Source organism: Phaseolus vulgaris, chromosome 11 (assembly GCF_051622355.1).
Source record: "Phaseolus vulgaris cultivar YP4 chromosome 11, ASM5162235v1, whole genome shotgun sequence".
Classification (NCBI taxonomy): domain Eukaryota; kingdom Viridiplantae; phylum Streptophyta; class Magnoliopsida; order Fabales; family Fabaceae; genus Phaseolus; species Phaseolus vulgaris.
In genome coordinates this window covers 10,156,507-10,168,665 of record NC_143508.1, presented here as the reverse complement: position 1 = coordinate 10,168,665, position 12,159 = coordinate 10,156,507, and the positions used below count along the sequence as shown (strand labels likewise).

At 33.9% G+C, this 12,159-nt stretch overlaps 2 protein-coding genes across 2 annotated transcripts; both read left to right on the top strand.

Annotated features, from left to right (window-relative positions):
* The first annotated feature begins 3,088 nt into the window (after positions 1-3,088).
* On the top strand, positions 3,089-10,313 carry LOC137818035 (serine/threonine-protein kinase Nek5). Its single transcript, XM_068621259.2, has 14 exons — positions 3,089-4,185; positions 4,314-4,380; positions 4,501-4,566; positions 4,710-4,756; positions 4,859-4,904; positions 4,989-5,069; positions 5,159-5,201; positions 5,288-5,337; positions 6,194-6,275; positions 6,347-6,396; positions 6,925-6,998; positions 7,481-7,532; positions 7,625-8,269; positions 8,371-10,313. Exons 1-14 carry the CDS (start codon positions 4,088-4,090, stop codon positions 10,072-10,074), a joined length of 3,105 nt encoding a protein of 1,034 aa, XP_068477360.1. The 5' UTR covers positions 3,089-4,087; the 3' UTR covers positions 10,075-10,313.
* Positions 10,314-10,413: 100 nt separating this feature from the next.
* On the top strand, positions 10,414-11,731 carry LOC137833968 (uncharacterized). Its single transcript, XM_068642041.2, has one exon. It carries the CDS (start codon positions 10,949-10,951, stop codon positions 11,579-11,581), a length of 633 nt encoding a protein of 210 aa, XP_068498142.2. The 5' UTR covers positions 10,414-10,948; the 3' UTR covers positions 11,582-11,731.
* Positions 11,732-12,159: the final 428 nt, after the last annotated feature.

The following is a 12,159-nucleotide window of genomic DNA, read 5'->3' as shown; positions in this document are numbered from 1 at the left end:
CTTTGTTTAGTTGTTGGATGTATTTAGTTGTTGGATGTATGTCCTTGATTGAGGGTGTGACCTCTTTGGTGAGGTGAGGTAACTGTATTTGTTGGGTTTCTATATCTTGTCTGGAATTTTATCTTTGATCTGTAGTGAAATGTTTGTCAGATCCCTAGTTGGTAGGGTACTAGGAAACTTGTTTTTGGAGTTTTGTATAAAGGTTGAGACACCCCCTGAAATGTCTCATTTTATTTTATTTATTCTTTGTTGATAAAAAAAATGTAAAAATGTTCAAATTCATAAATTAGAGGTTGAGTTATAACTATTTTATCTAGTATTGTTATTTTTCATTTTACACTATAATATACTATTTAGAAGTAACTTAATATTACAGGTAATTTAAAAAATAAATAAAACCAAGGTAAATTAGATAAGACCTATAATCAGGAATAGAGAAAATAAAACCTACAACTTAACAACTAGCCGTTTATATTTTTTTTATATGTTATTATACTAAAAAGAACATAAATTACGCACACGTAATTTGTTCTCACATTTAATAGTCCTATTTTTACATTTTTTTCCTAATTAATTGTAAATCAATAAAATATTACTATGCCTGGTTTTGAAATTATGATGACGTGTAAAAATATTTTGTAGCAAACTAATAATAATTACTAAACCTTTATACTTAGTAAGACATTTTCTATAAAAAATATGTGAGATTTTACGATGATCATAGAAAAATTCTAAAACAAAGTTCATTTCTTAAAATTCGCATGAAAAATCTCATAAAATATTAATTTTTTTTAACAGTGAGTCCATTAAATATTGAAGATATACATTACTCTTTCCTACAAGGTAGGTGAGCGAAAAGAGTATTAGTAAAAAAAACAACTCATATTAATTAAGAAATTATAGTAGCATAGCATGTAATTGCACCAATTTTATTTAAAAAGTAATAATTTAAGACCAAGAATAAAACATTTAACTTACGTTATTAAAGTAATAGCAATAATTAAAATAATAATTTATAAACAAAACAAATTTTTTTATAAGCTAACATGGTGAGGTTGTTAATTATATTCATTATCATGTTAGTTTAATGACCTTATATAATGTCTTACCGTAAGCTATAAAATTAATGGAGCACAATCACGTTATGTCAAAGATGGAATATTTCTAGTAAGTTATATTGTGTTAAGAATTTTACATTTACAAATTACTTTAAAGACAGATGAAATATAGATGAAATATTGTTGTGGCTTAAATATGAGAACATTCTCATTTTTTATTAAAAAGAAAGAGAATTTGGATAACATTTTATTACTATTGAAATAATTTATTTCAAAGGATAATAGAAGGAGGATTTTGTGCTGTCCTTTAAGATCAATTATTGGATGGTAAGAGAAGAAGTGAGATAGTAAAAATAAATAAAAGGAAGAAAATTAGAGTGAAAAAATGTGGTTTTTGAATTAGGTGAAAGAGAATGAAAAGAGATAAGAAAATTAAAAAAAATACTTAAAAAAAATCATTAATTAGATAATAATTTAATAGATAAAAAATAATTAGTCATTATAGTATATTAATTAAATTAAATATTATTTTAAATATTAAAAAATTATTAATATATAAAATAATTTGTATTAATAAATAAATTTTAAATTGGTATTTAATTAGTTATCAACTAATTAGATTATAAGGTTGTAACTAATTAAATACTAATTTAAAAAATATTTATTAATAATAATAATTATTTTTTTATATTAATAATTTTTTTAACTTTGAAGATATTATCTAATTTAATGATTATTTTTTAAAATTAATTTTTATTTAATTTTTTTAGTAAAATTGTATGTATATTTTTTTATTAGAAATAAGAGAAAAAGAAGAAAAATGATGAGTTTTCTTATACAACAAGCAGTGTGTTCTTCTATCTCATATTACTTTACCTTGTTAAAAGAAGAGACTTTGTGGAGAATGCTCAAAATTTTGCTTATACTACATTGTTAATGAGTGTATTATGATATTCCATAAAGTGGTTACCCTACTAAATGATTATTTGCAATATTGTCATATTCATTGTTTGGAGAATAGGATAGGAAAAGAACTTATAATTAATCATATAATTTTCCTATACAATACTATGTACATCTTAATCTATATAATCAATTATGTGTGATGCATAATTAATTATTGAGATTCTTCCCATAATCTTTGTTGTCAAGCTTTCTTATCATCCATCTCTCTTCAACTTTTCATTAAAATAATTTAAATTAAACTAGTGAAATCCTCTTATAAGACTCTTTCATTCAAATAATTAAATAAACTCTTTCCCACCCAATACTAAACCTACTCAATACATATTGATGTCTCTCTTTATCATGCAAATTATTGAAAAACCAAGGTAATTGATTAAACAAAATGTGAGTGAAGCAGTAAAAAAAATTTATGGTAACTTGATGCTTCTCTTCTCTTGTAAAAATTAAATTTCATTAATGTAAGTGACTATGAGAGGTTTATTCTATATTCATATATTTTACTTTATTATTATATTATTATGAGTATCATCATTATGGGAAGAAATAATTCTTTAACAATCCCCAATAATTAATAGTATTGACAAACCAAAGTGTCCACCATAACAAATGACATATTATACTGCTTCGTACAGTCACTTTCACTCTAGACCAACATTTTTTTTTTCATAATTCATATGAGTTCTTTCTTTTTGTTCACTTTCATCTGTCCTTTTGTTAAAAGGTAATGTTGAAAAGCACTAAATTCTTAGAACACATAAAATTTGTGTGTGTCATGTTTTCTTTTTCAGTTAAATAAAGACATCAACCTGTCCACTTTCCCATAAAGATTAGATCTGTGAAGGGATGCTTTTTATGGTGAATATAAATGTTCAGTTATTCAACTGTTTCTTCTCTTCAATTTTATTTTAGTTAAATAGTAGTTCTGTTATTACACAGTAGAAATTAAATAGTTCTTAAAACTCAAATTCTTTACCAAAACAACATTCCACCAAATTAGAAAGGGTTAAAGATTACTTACTATCATAGTGCTAGATATATAACAAGAATAGAATTAATCATCAACCATATTCAACCATTTATAATCAAAGAATAGTGCAAATAAATTAATAAATTTCTCTTTATTTCCGTTCGCAAATCACAATTTTCATTAATTATAGTTCCAAAATTATGTGGTTAACTTGGTGGATTTGAAATCCAAATTATGACACAAACATTAGAACTTGAAACATGAAACCGTTGGTGATGTTTGAAATGTGTCTTGTTATGGCAATGGATAACTGAGGGCATTTCACCCACGAAGGTGACACCCTTTTCTACATCCATTAATGGACACTGAATTTTGAAGGAAGAAGAAGATGCAAACATTGAAATAAACAAATAAAATAAGTTAGAATTATAAAAAGTTCAGTAGAAATAAACGAACAAAAATTGAAAGCTTGGAACCAGGTAGACCAGCTGTGTCTGTCGGCGAATAACCAAGCACACCCATAAGCACCCTCTTCTCTCTCTTCAAACTCTTCAATTCAATTTGTGACAGTTAGAGAGAGAGTGGGTGTGAGTGTCTTCAAAGTTTTCAATTCAGTTATGACATAGTTAGAGACAGGTTGTGTGTGTGTGTTTGTGTTGTACTTTGTTTTTTTCCTTCAACTTGGGAACAAAGGTGGAGACTTTCAATCATCTTCTTTTCAAATTCTATGAAAAAGCATCATGGGTATGCTATTAATGCCCGTTGGTGTTGTTGTCATGGGACTAAAGAGGGTCAATGGAATGACCCTATAGCAGAGTGTAGAGAAAGACGAGAAGAAACGCACACGGTGTTTGGGTTGCATACGGTTCTAATCTATTGAGGAAGCAATGTACAGCAAGTTTATTGCAACACTGGGTGCAGAAGAACAGTGGCTAGGACTATATGAGTACTTGAGGCTTTGGAAATGATTTCATGCGGAAAGTGAGGAATGTTGTCGCGTGCGATTGGTTGCTAGTTATTGGTTTTTGTTGGTTTTCTTCATTTTATTTGTGTTGTTTTGGGGTTTGAGGAATTGTGTGTTGGTGGATCGAGAGCAATGGAGTCTCGGATGGATCAGTATGAGATCATGGAGCAGATCGGTCGAGGAGCATTTGGAGCTGCTATTCTTGTTCACCACAAGGCTGAGAAGAAGAAGTAATAGTCACAACTTTAGCATTTCATTGATGGGGTTATGTCTATTTGTTCTTGAGATATTCTTTGATGGGTATTGGGTAGGTTCATAATAAGTTTCATGACTGAAGCTTCGTTTTATTGGGTTGTAGATATGTGTTGAAAAAAATCAGGCTTGCAAGACAGACTGAACGATGCAGAAGATCTGCTCATCAAGAAGTGAGTTGGGTTTTTGTGTGTTTCCCTGCTTGTTGATTTGCTTCACAGTTCATATTACCTGGAATCTGCTTTTTTTTTTATGGAAGAGATTTGACTGTTGTTGCTTGTCGAGAATTGTAGATGGCTCTTATTGCTCGAATCCAGCATCCTTACATTGTGGAATTCAAGGAGGCATGGGTTGAGAAGGTGAGAGAGACCCTTTAAGTCTTTCTGTATTCATAGTTTTAATTTCTTTCAGCTAATTACAGTATTGTACTCTGTTGTAAACTGGAAGTGTGAGAATTGTGACTGTTTACTTCTATTCTAAGCACATTCTATTTCTTGTGCAGGGCTGCTATGTCTGCATTGTCACTGGATATTGTGAAGGTGGAGACATGTGAGCATATCATACTACCCATGCTCAATCTCTTAAAAATTTTATTATACTTGTTATTATATTTGATAGTTTATGCTTATTTTCTCTTCAAATATGGGACAGGGCTGAATTGATGAAAAAATTAAATGGTGCTTACTTTCCTGAGGAGGTATTCTTGTCCCACAGTTGAATGTGTGTTTATGCATGTATTCTTTTCCCATGGCTTACATTGAATGTTGTCGAAATTTCTCAGAAACTCTGCAAATGGTTCACTCAATTACTGTTGGCAGTGGAATACCTGCATTCAAATTTTGTTTTGCATCGTGACCTGAAGGTATGCTTATATGAAACAAACTATTGGTCTATGATTCTTGTCCTTGATTTAAAATGTATTAAGTCTGATTTTGTTGACTCTGCCGACAGTGTTCCAACATCTTTCTTACCAAGGATCAGGATGTTCGCCTAGGTGAGTTAACCTACCATCTTTGATTATATTGGAGATGGATAGTTGACTTCTCATCTGAATTTGTTGTGTATTTTCCTGACAAATAGGGGATTTTGGCCTTGCCAAGACACTAAAAGCAGATGATTTGGCTTCCTCGGTATGTTTAAAATGATGTTGATTTTTTCTTTGTCTTCTTTCAATCCAAATTATTTGCTTAAAAAGATCTAAGGGTTCATGCTAAACATTTTTCTATCAAGTTTCCATAGCACTCTTGCATTCTTCTGGGTTACAGCTTAAGAGTTTCTCGTTTTTAAATTGTATTCTTTCTAGGTCTTTTGTGCACACATTGAGAAATACTAAGAAGACATCAATGTTATTTCACATATAGTCATAAGTAGTTGTTTTGGACATATCCTAACTTTTGTTTCCTATATCTGTTTGAGAACCAGAGGCTTCAGTATTAATTGCTACTGGGTTTTCCTCTATTGGCCATGCTAGGACTAGTAATATCATCTCAACTATGTTTAGTTAAAATTATCCCGCTGTTAAATTTGTTTCTACAAAAAAGTGGGACAACAATGTATTAATATTTGCTTCTTGCAAAACATATGTTTTCAGTCCCATACCCTTCCATATTTGGCAGCTCCTTTATAAATTTTTTTAGATAAAAGAAAAGAGTGGAAATAGGAATTGAGTGTTGTTTGGGCAATTTGAATTAGCTTGCTTGCTTGAAATTTCATAGATAAGACCAACATTTATTGCTCTTGTTGATACGAGGACAACTTCTTTTTCTAGAATTTGGGCTGATTCAGCCACAGGATCATGTGATTGTGAACTTGTTTATTGTTTCTCATCTTTTTGTGTGGGCAAATTTACATTTTTATGATGTTTTACTTCTAAAGTTATAAAATATGACATTAGTACCAATTATTTAATCCATATGATTAGCGTTACATTTATATACAAATGCATAGTCACCACATATGGAATTAATAGCTGTTGTAACTGTGCAGGTGGTAGGAACTCCTAATTACATGTGTCCTGAACTGCTTGCTGATATACCATATGGATTCAAATCTGATATTTGGTCACTAGGTATGTATTTTAAGTATCCAAAACTTGCAGATTTGGTTTTGCTGGGGCTAAAAGGCATTTTTCTTGTCCAGGGTGTTGTATATACGAGATGGCTGCTCATCGCCCTGCTTTTAAAGCTTTTGTAAGATTTCTTCTGATTTTTTTACTTTAAATTAGGTATAGGTATAGGTAGGATGTAACTTTAGTGAGGTCATTTAATGCAATACCCTCATGTCAGATATGAACATAATATTTCATTTCTCTTGTGGGTTGCCACAATTGTCTAGTGGAGGTCAGACGGAACAATTGTTACAAGTAATATGATATCGAGTGACGGAGGCCAAGTAGGTCAAATCAAGCTACACCTACCAGATCGCCATTGTGGTCTATATTTTAATTTCGTTATCCCCGTATATGTACCAGTGTTCTAAATTTAAGCTTGTTTTGTAAACTATTTTTACTGCTGTTTGTTCAGTGGAATAATACTACTCAACAAATAGTTTCCTAATATTTTTCTTGAACTTTGTTAACTAGAGTGGCTAGGTGACGTTTGCTTGTCAGGGGAATATGTTTCATGTGATTCTTCACACTAGATATTTATGTATATGGAGGTAACTCACCATGGTTTATTTCTTGGGTTTTAACAAGGGCATGGTAAACCATGTTTCAGGATATGGCAGGATTGATAAGCAAGATAAACCGTTCTTCCATTGGCCCTTTGCCTCCATGTTATTCCCCTTCCTTGTAAGTTTCTTTCTACTTGTGTAAGATTAATATTCTTTTGTCACTACCCTTTCTGATGAAATCAGGTCTACAAAATATATAGTTTCTACTTTCTAGTATGCACGCATTTGTTGTGATTTAGGCCATAGGATTTTTTTGTTGTGCAACTCCAACTTTGTTTTATTCTCATGAGCCATTAATTCCTTTAGTTTTTCTATAATCTTGGTTGAATATGAACTGTTAGTTTTCCTGAGCCACTTAAAATGAAAAAAAGAAAAAACACATTGCTAGTGAAATCGTGCATCTTAAGTTGTTTGTACTATGCATATAGAAAGGACCTAATAGATCATTGTTTGGGAAATCTGAAGGATTGCATCGGAGTTAGGGAAAGTTTAAAGCTAACTTGTAGCAGTTTATGAGAAAGATGATTTTTTTGCTTACCAGTGCAACGTCTTATTTTTCTCTCTGCTAAGCGTCTTAGTTGTTGACTATTATTACCTCAGGAAAACACTGATAAAGGGCATGCTAAGAAAAAATCCTGAACATCGGCCAACAGTAAGTCTCTCTTGAGATCAAATTCATTTCTAATGTGGAAATGGTTTTCTATCATTGCTTTTCCTAAATATTCTCACTTCATATTTTTACAGGCATCTGAGGTGCTTAAGCACCCTTATTTACAGCCTTATGTGGATCAATACCGTCCAGCTTTCAGACCTCCATCAACCTGTTCTCCTGAAAAATCAATTTCTACTGTCAACTATCCTCGAAAAAACATGGCTGAAAGTCAAAACAGTAATAGTTCCAACAGTGATAAAGATAGTTTGATGTCAAATGAGAAAAACTTTGCAACAGCGGCATTACCGAAGTGTGATAACAAAGCCACTGAGATGGATCAAACATCTATCGATGATGATGTTTCAGAGGAAGAAAATGGCCCTGGTAATGCCAATGGCAATACCAAAACAGGTGAGCAAGAGGTGATGAAACCATCTCATAATGCACACCATTCTCATGTTGAATCTAAGCAGCCAAAAACAATTAGAAATATAATGATGGCCTTGAAAGAAGGAAAGGCTAGAGAAGCTACTTCTCCTATGAGAGGCAATCGCATAAAGCCTGGTGGTGTATCAACAACACAGAAAATAAGTACCGAGACACTGTCTAAATTGCCTAAGCCTAATTTTATTGTTCCTATTGTGAAACCTATGTTAGAGTCACCAACTATTTCACTTGCACGGGCAACCCCTGACTCTGCAAAAAAAATTCAGGGGTCACATCATTCAAAGCAACAGGTAATCAGCATTTTTAAATTATCTATGTTCTCAGCTCTTTCTAAAGATTTCCTCATGACATTGAGATTTATTTCTTGCATTTGATTACTTTGTGCTGGCAGTTTCTGATGGTAGAAGCCTCACCAAAACTTAAAGCTAGACATGATTTGACTCCGCCACCTGCAGTTGTCAAACAAGTAGATGGAGATGTAGTTCCTCCCAAGCCAAGACAAAGAACTCCCCCAAGCTTACTTAGAAGACCTTCATTTTCGGGAAGAATGAGGCTGGCTGGAATTGATGTTCCAAATGCACCAAATGATACTGGAAAGCTAGGCACAGATAAAATAGTTCAGGAACATGAGATGAGCCCGTGTCAGCTGGCCAAAGACAATGTACCAAATTTTTCGAGACAGGTTACCAAAGAGCCTCAGAAGGTTTTTGAAAGAAGTTCCAAAGGAATGCAAACAGACAGCAGCAATTCTGCTTCATCTTCAGTTTCTATCCGAGGTGAACTTGCTGATGATGCTACAACTTTTATTGACATGAGAGAGCAGATGCTTCCTGTACATGTGAATGTAAGCCACATTGTAGGTGTGGAATCATGTCCTGACAGCAGCCCGCCGACAACTTGTGCACATTGTAAGATGGTTGAAAATGTTCCTAAAGATTCCTGTGAGATTGCCATGAATTTTCACAATACTATAAGTAGTAATGAGAAAGTGAATTCCAGTTTAAGTCTAGATCACCATGTTGAAGATTCTGAGGTAACACTTGCTTCAGAAGGTGGTCTTCTTAAATCCCAGACAACTATGTCTACTACATCCGGCTGTGATAATGGATCTGTTGATCCCTCTGCTGGAGCCACCAAAGAAATCAAAGATTTTCAAGATATTACCAAGGAAATGCCTTTGGCCAAGAATACCCAACGCGCACCCACAAGTTCTGGAGAAAAGTCTGCTCATGTAGAAGTTAGTCCAGAAAGTGAACCTGATCTATTTGTTCAGCCAGCACCTGGATGTAAGTCCCCTGGTGATGACAAATTCACTGTGAGGGAGCGACTGTCACCTGTGGTTGAAACGGTTCCTCTGGTTACCCCTACTAAATTATCAAACCAGAAAGTTTTGCAAGAGAAAGGAACTGTGCTGCAGAATCCACCAGAAAGGCCTGATACTGGTCATCTTCCTCCAGCCTTTGACGAAGTTATCCATGTCATACGCCATAGTAGTTACCGTGTTGGCAGCGATCAGCCAGTAAAGGAATCGGTAGAGATGGGAGTTCAAAATGTAGATGTTGGTAAATTTATCAATGTTGTGAGGGATGATTTAGAAATGAGGAACATAACGTCACCTTTGACACTCAAATCTTCAAGTTGCTCTGATGTTCCAAGCTTGAAATCTGATCAGTTGGAAATGAAAAACTTAAACACTCCTCCCATCCTTAAATCTTCAAGTTTCTCCGATTCTTCCAGCATGAAATCAAGCAATTCTGATCATCCTGGTCTTAAGGAACAAGATGTGAGTAACCCTCCTCCTCTAGTGTCAGAACCTGAATCTACTGAGCTCAGTAAAAGTAACACTCCTGTGAATGAAGAGAAACTACCAGCAAAGGAAACATTGGATGTGAAATCTTTCAGACAGAGAGCAGAGGCACTTGAAGAGCTCTTGGAGTTGTCTGCAGAGTTGCTGCAGCAAAACAGATTGGAGGAACTTCAAGTTGTTCTGAAGCCCTTTGGGAAAGATAAGGTCTCCCCAAGGGAGACAGCCATTTGGTTAGCCAAGAGTCTCAAAGGAATGATGTCTGAGGAAAGTGGAGGACGCTCTTCATAAGGTATCTCAATTAGTGAATTCTTATGTGATAAATTGGCTTGTATTTTACGTTTAAAATTTGTTCTTAAGGTTAGTTCATAGCTATTCAAGTACCTCTTGAATCCACAAGAGAACAAATTGTCTTTGTCCCTTTTTTCATCATTGTAATTCTTTCAGTGCTTTTATGCTATTGTAAATAGTGACCATACAAATTAATAACATTCCTTACTATTAAATAGCATGGACATTTTGTGCCCCCACATAGTTGTTACTTATTAATGTATATCCAAGACATTCTATGATTAAATGGAGCTAGCCAAGAAAACAGAAAAAAATAATTACGCAATCAACCACAAACAGAAAAAGCATACCACAATTAACAATCAGATAGCAATGTTTTGTCAACACTGTAATTTTCAACCAGGATGATAAATACTCTTCATATTATATTCTAGACACAAATAGGAATGTTATCGTAAAATCCTACGTTAGTTTTCGTGTAGTTACCTCATTGCAGCGTGGTTTCCTAGGTTCCCTCATTTCCTAGAAGCATCCTGGAACCTTCCTCACGCGCTTTACTACAGCTTAAATATGTGGCCTTTTATGTGTGTTTTCATTCTTCGTATTGTTTTCCTTCTATTTCATGACAATACTACCAGTTAGCATTATGATAAGACAAACCCTTCTTCCAAAATCCAAACCAAACCACTGGGAACAGATCAATTTATATATATAGTTGTATCAGTTATCTCGAGTTCAAATCTTGATATCTGCAAACTACTTTAAATACCGAAAAAAATAGATTCGCTGTCCATAGTGATCGTACTTGAACTAAACAGGTTTAAGTCTCGTAGAGAGTATTTGTGTCAGAAGCCAAAAAAATCCAAACCAACCAATGGTTGCGACCAACACCCACATGACAAGGTGCGGTGACAACCGTTTTTACCGCAAAATAACACTTTTGTTGGTTATCATCTTTGTTTTTTTTATGGTTGTTATCAGCATAGCATGGCTTGTCATGCACCCACATGATCCTGGTTTTAGAGTGACATCACTTTCTGTGACCAACTTCGCCCTCTCAGAATCCCAAGTACTAGGAAGGTACGAGGTTGGCCTAACCATAACAAACCCAAACAAGATCAAAACCCAAGTGGTGCTTCTCCATTTTGTCTGCTTGCGGCTTTACGATCAGTTGCTCTCGGAGGCTGCAGTGCAACGGCAGCAACAACGCGTGTTCCTGGAGAAGTTGACGAACATGAGTGTGAAGGTTGACTTTGAAGTGAGGGACCAACACAAGGTGGTGCCTCAGGTTCTGCGTGAGGATTTGAACAAAGGGGTGGTGAACTTCAAGGTGGTTTTGAAGGTTAAGGTTAGATTCGAAGCTGGAATATGGCCAAGCAAGGATAAGATATTGGATGTTTCTTGTGAGGATCTGGATGTGGAGTTCCACTCTCAAACAAAAGACACTGGCAAGCTTTTGGGTATTGGGAAGAACTGCTCCACAAAGAATGCTGCAGGGAGAGCATGATTAGGAAGATAGATTCTTGTCGAATGTTTTATATTCACTCTTTTTAACATTTACTTTTTGTTTATAGAAAAACAGTAGTATTAACCAAGATTATAGGAGAGAACAACTTCAAAATTTATAGATGATTCATGTCTTGTTTTACTCGACCAAGATTACTACTGTTCTTGATACATGTTATGCAGTGAAGAAAGTTAATGTCATGTGTTAAAGTGTGTTTGTTCTACTGTCAAACATTAGCAGTATGAATTCCAACGTATTTCATTGGAGAAGTAAGAAAAGGGTTACTTTGGTAAAAGACCGTCCAATATAACCAAAAGAGACTCTTACTAGTTGGGAAATAGAAGAACGTGGGACCACAGATCTCGTCAGAGGAATAATGGAGATTATTGTATCAACTTTTTATTAAAAATCAATTTTGCAATATTTGACTTTTTATTACTCAGATATTTAGTGGAATACTTAAAAAGTGAAATAAAATTATATTTCGTGTTCATTTTTTCATAAAATTAAAGAAAAAAACATCCAAAATGCAGAGAAAAGGTCAAACGTATCTTCCTGAAAACTAGAACCCAAACTGG

Coding starts and splice junctions, on each gene's coding strand:
- LOC137818035 (XM_068621259.2), top strand. CDS start 4,088: ATGGAGTCTCGGATGGATCAGTATGAGATCATGGAGCAGATCGGTCGA. Junction 6,999..7,480: donor CCATGTTATTCCCCTTCCTT/GTAAGTTTCTTT, acceptor TTATTACCTCAG/GAAAACACTGATAAAGGGCA. Junction 7,533..7,624: donor ATCCTGAACATCGGCCAACA/GTAAGTCTCTCT, acceptor ATATTTTTACAG/GCATCTGAGGTGCTTAAGCA.
- LOC137833968 (XM_068642041.2), top strand. CDS start 10,949: ATGGTTGCGACCAACACCCACATGACAAGGTGCGGTGACAACCGTTTT.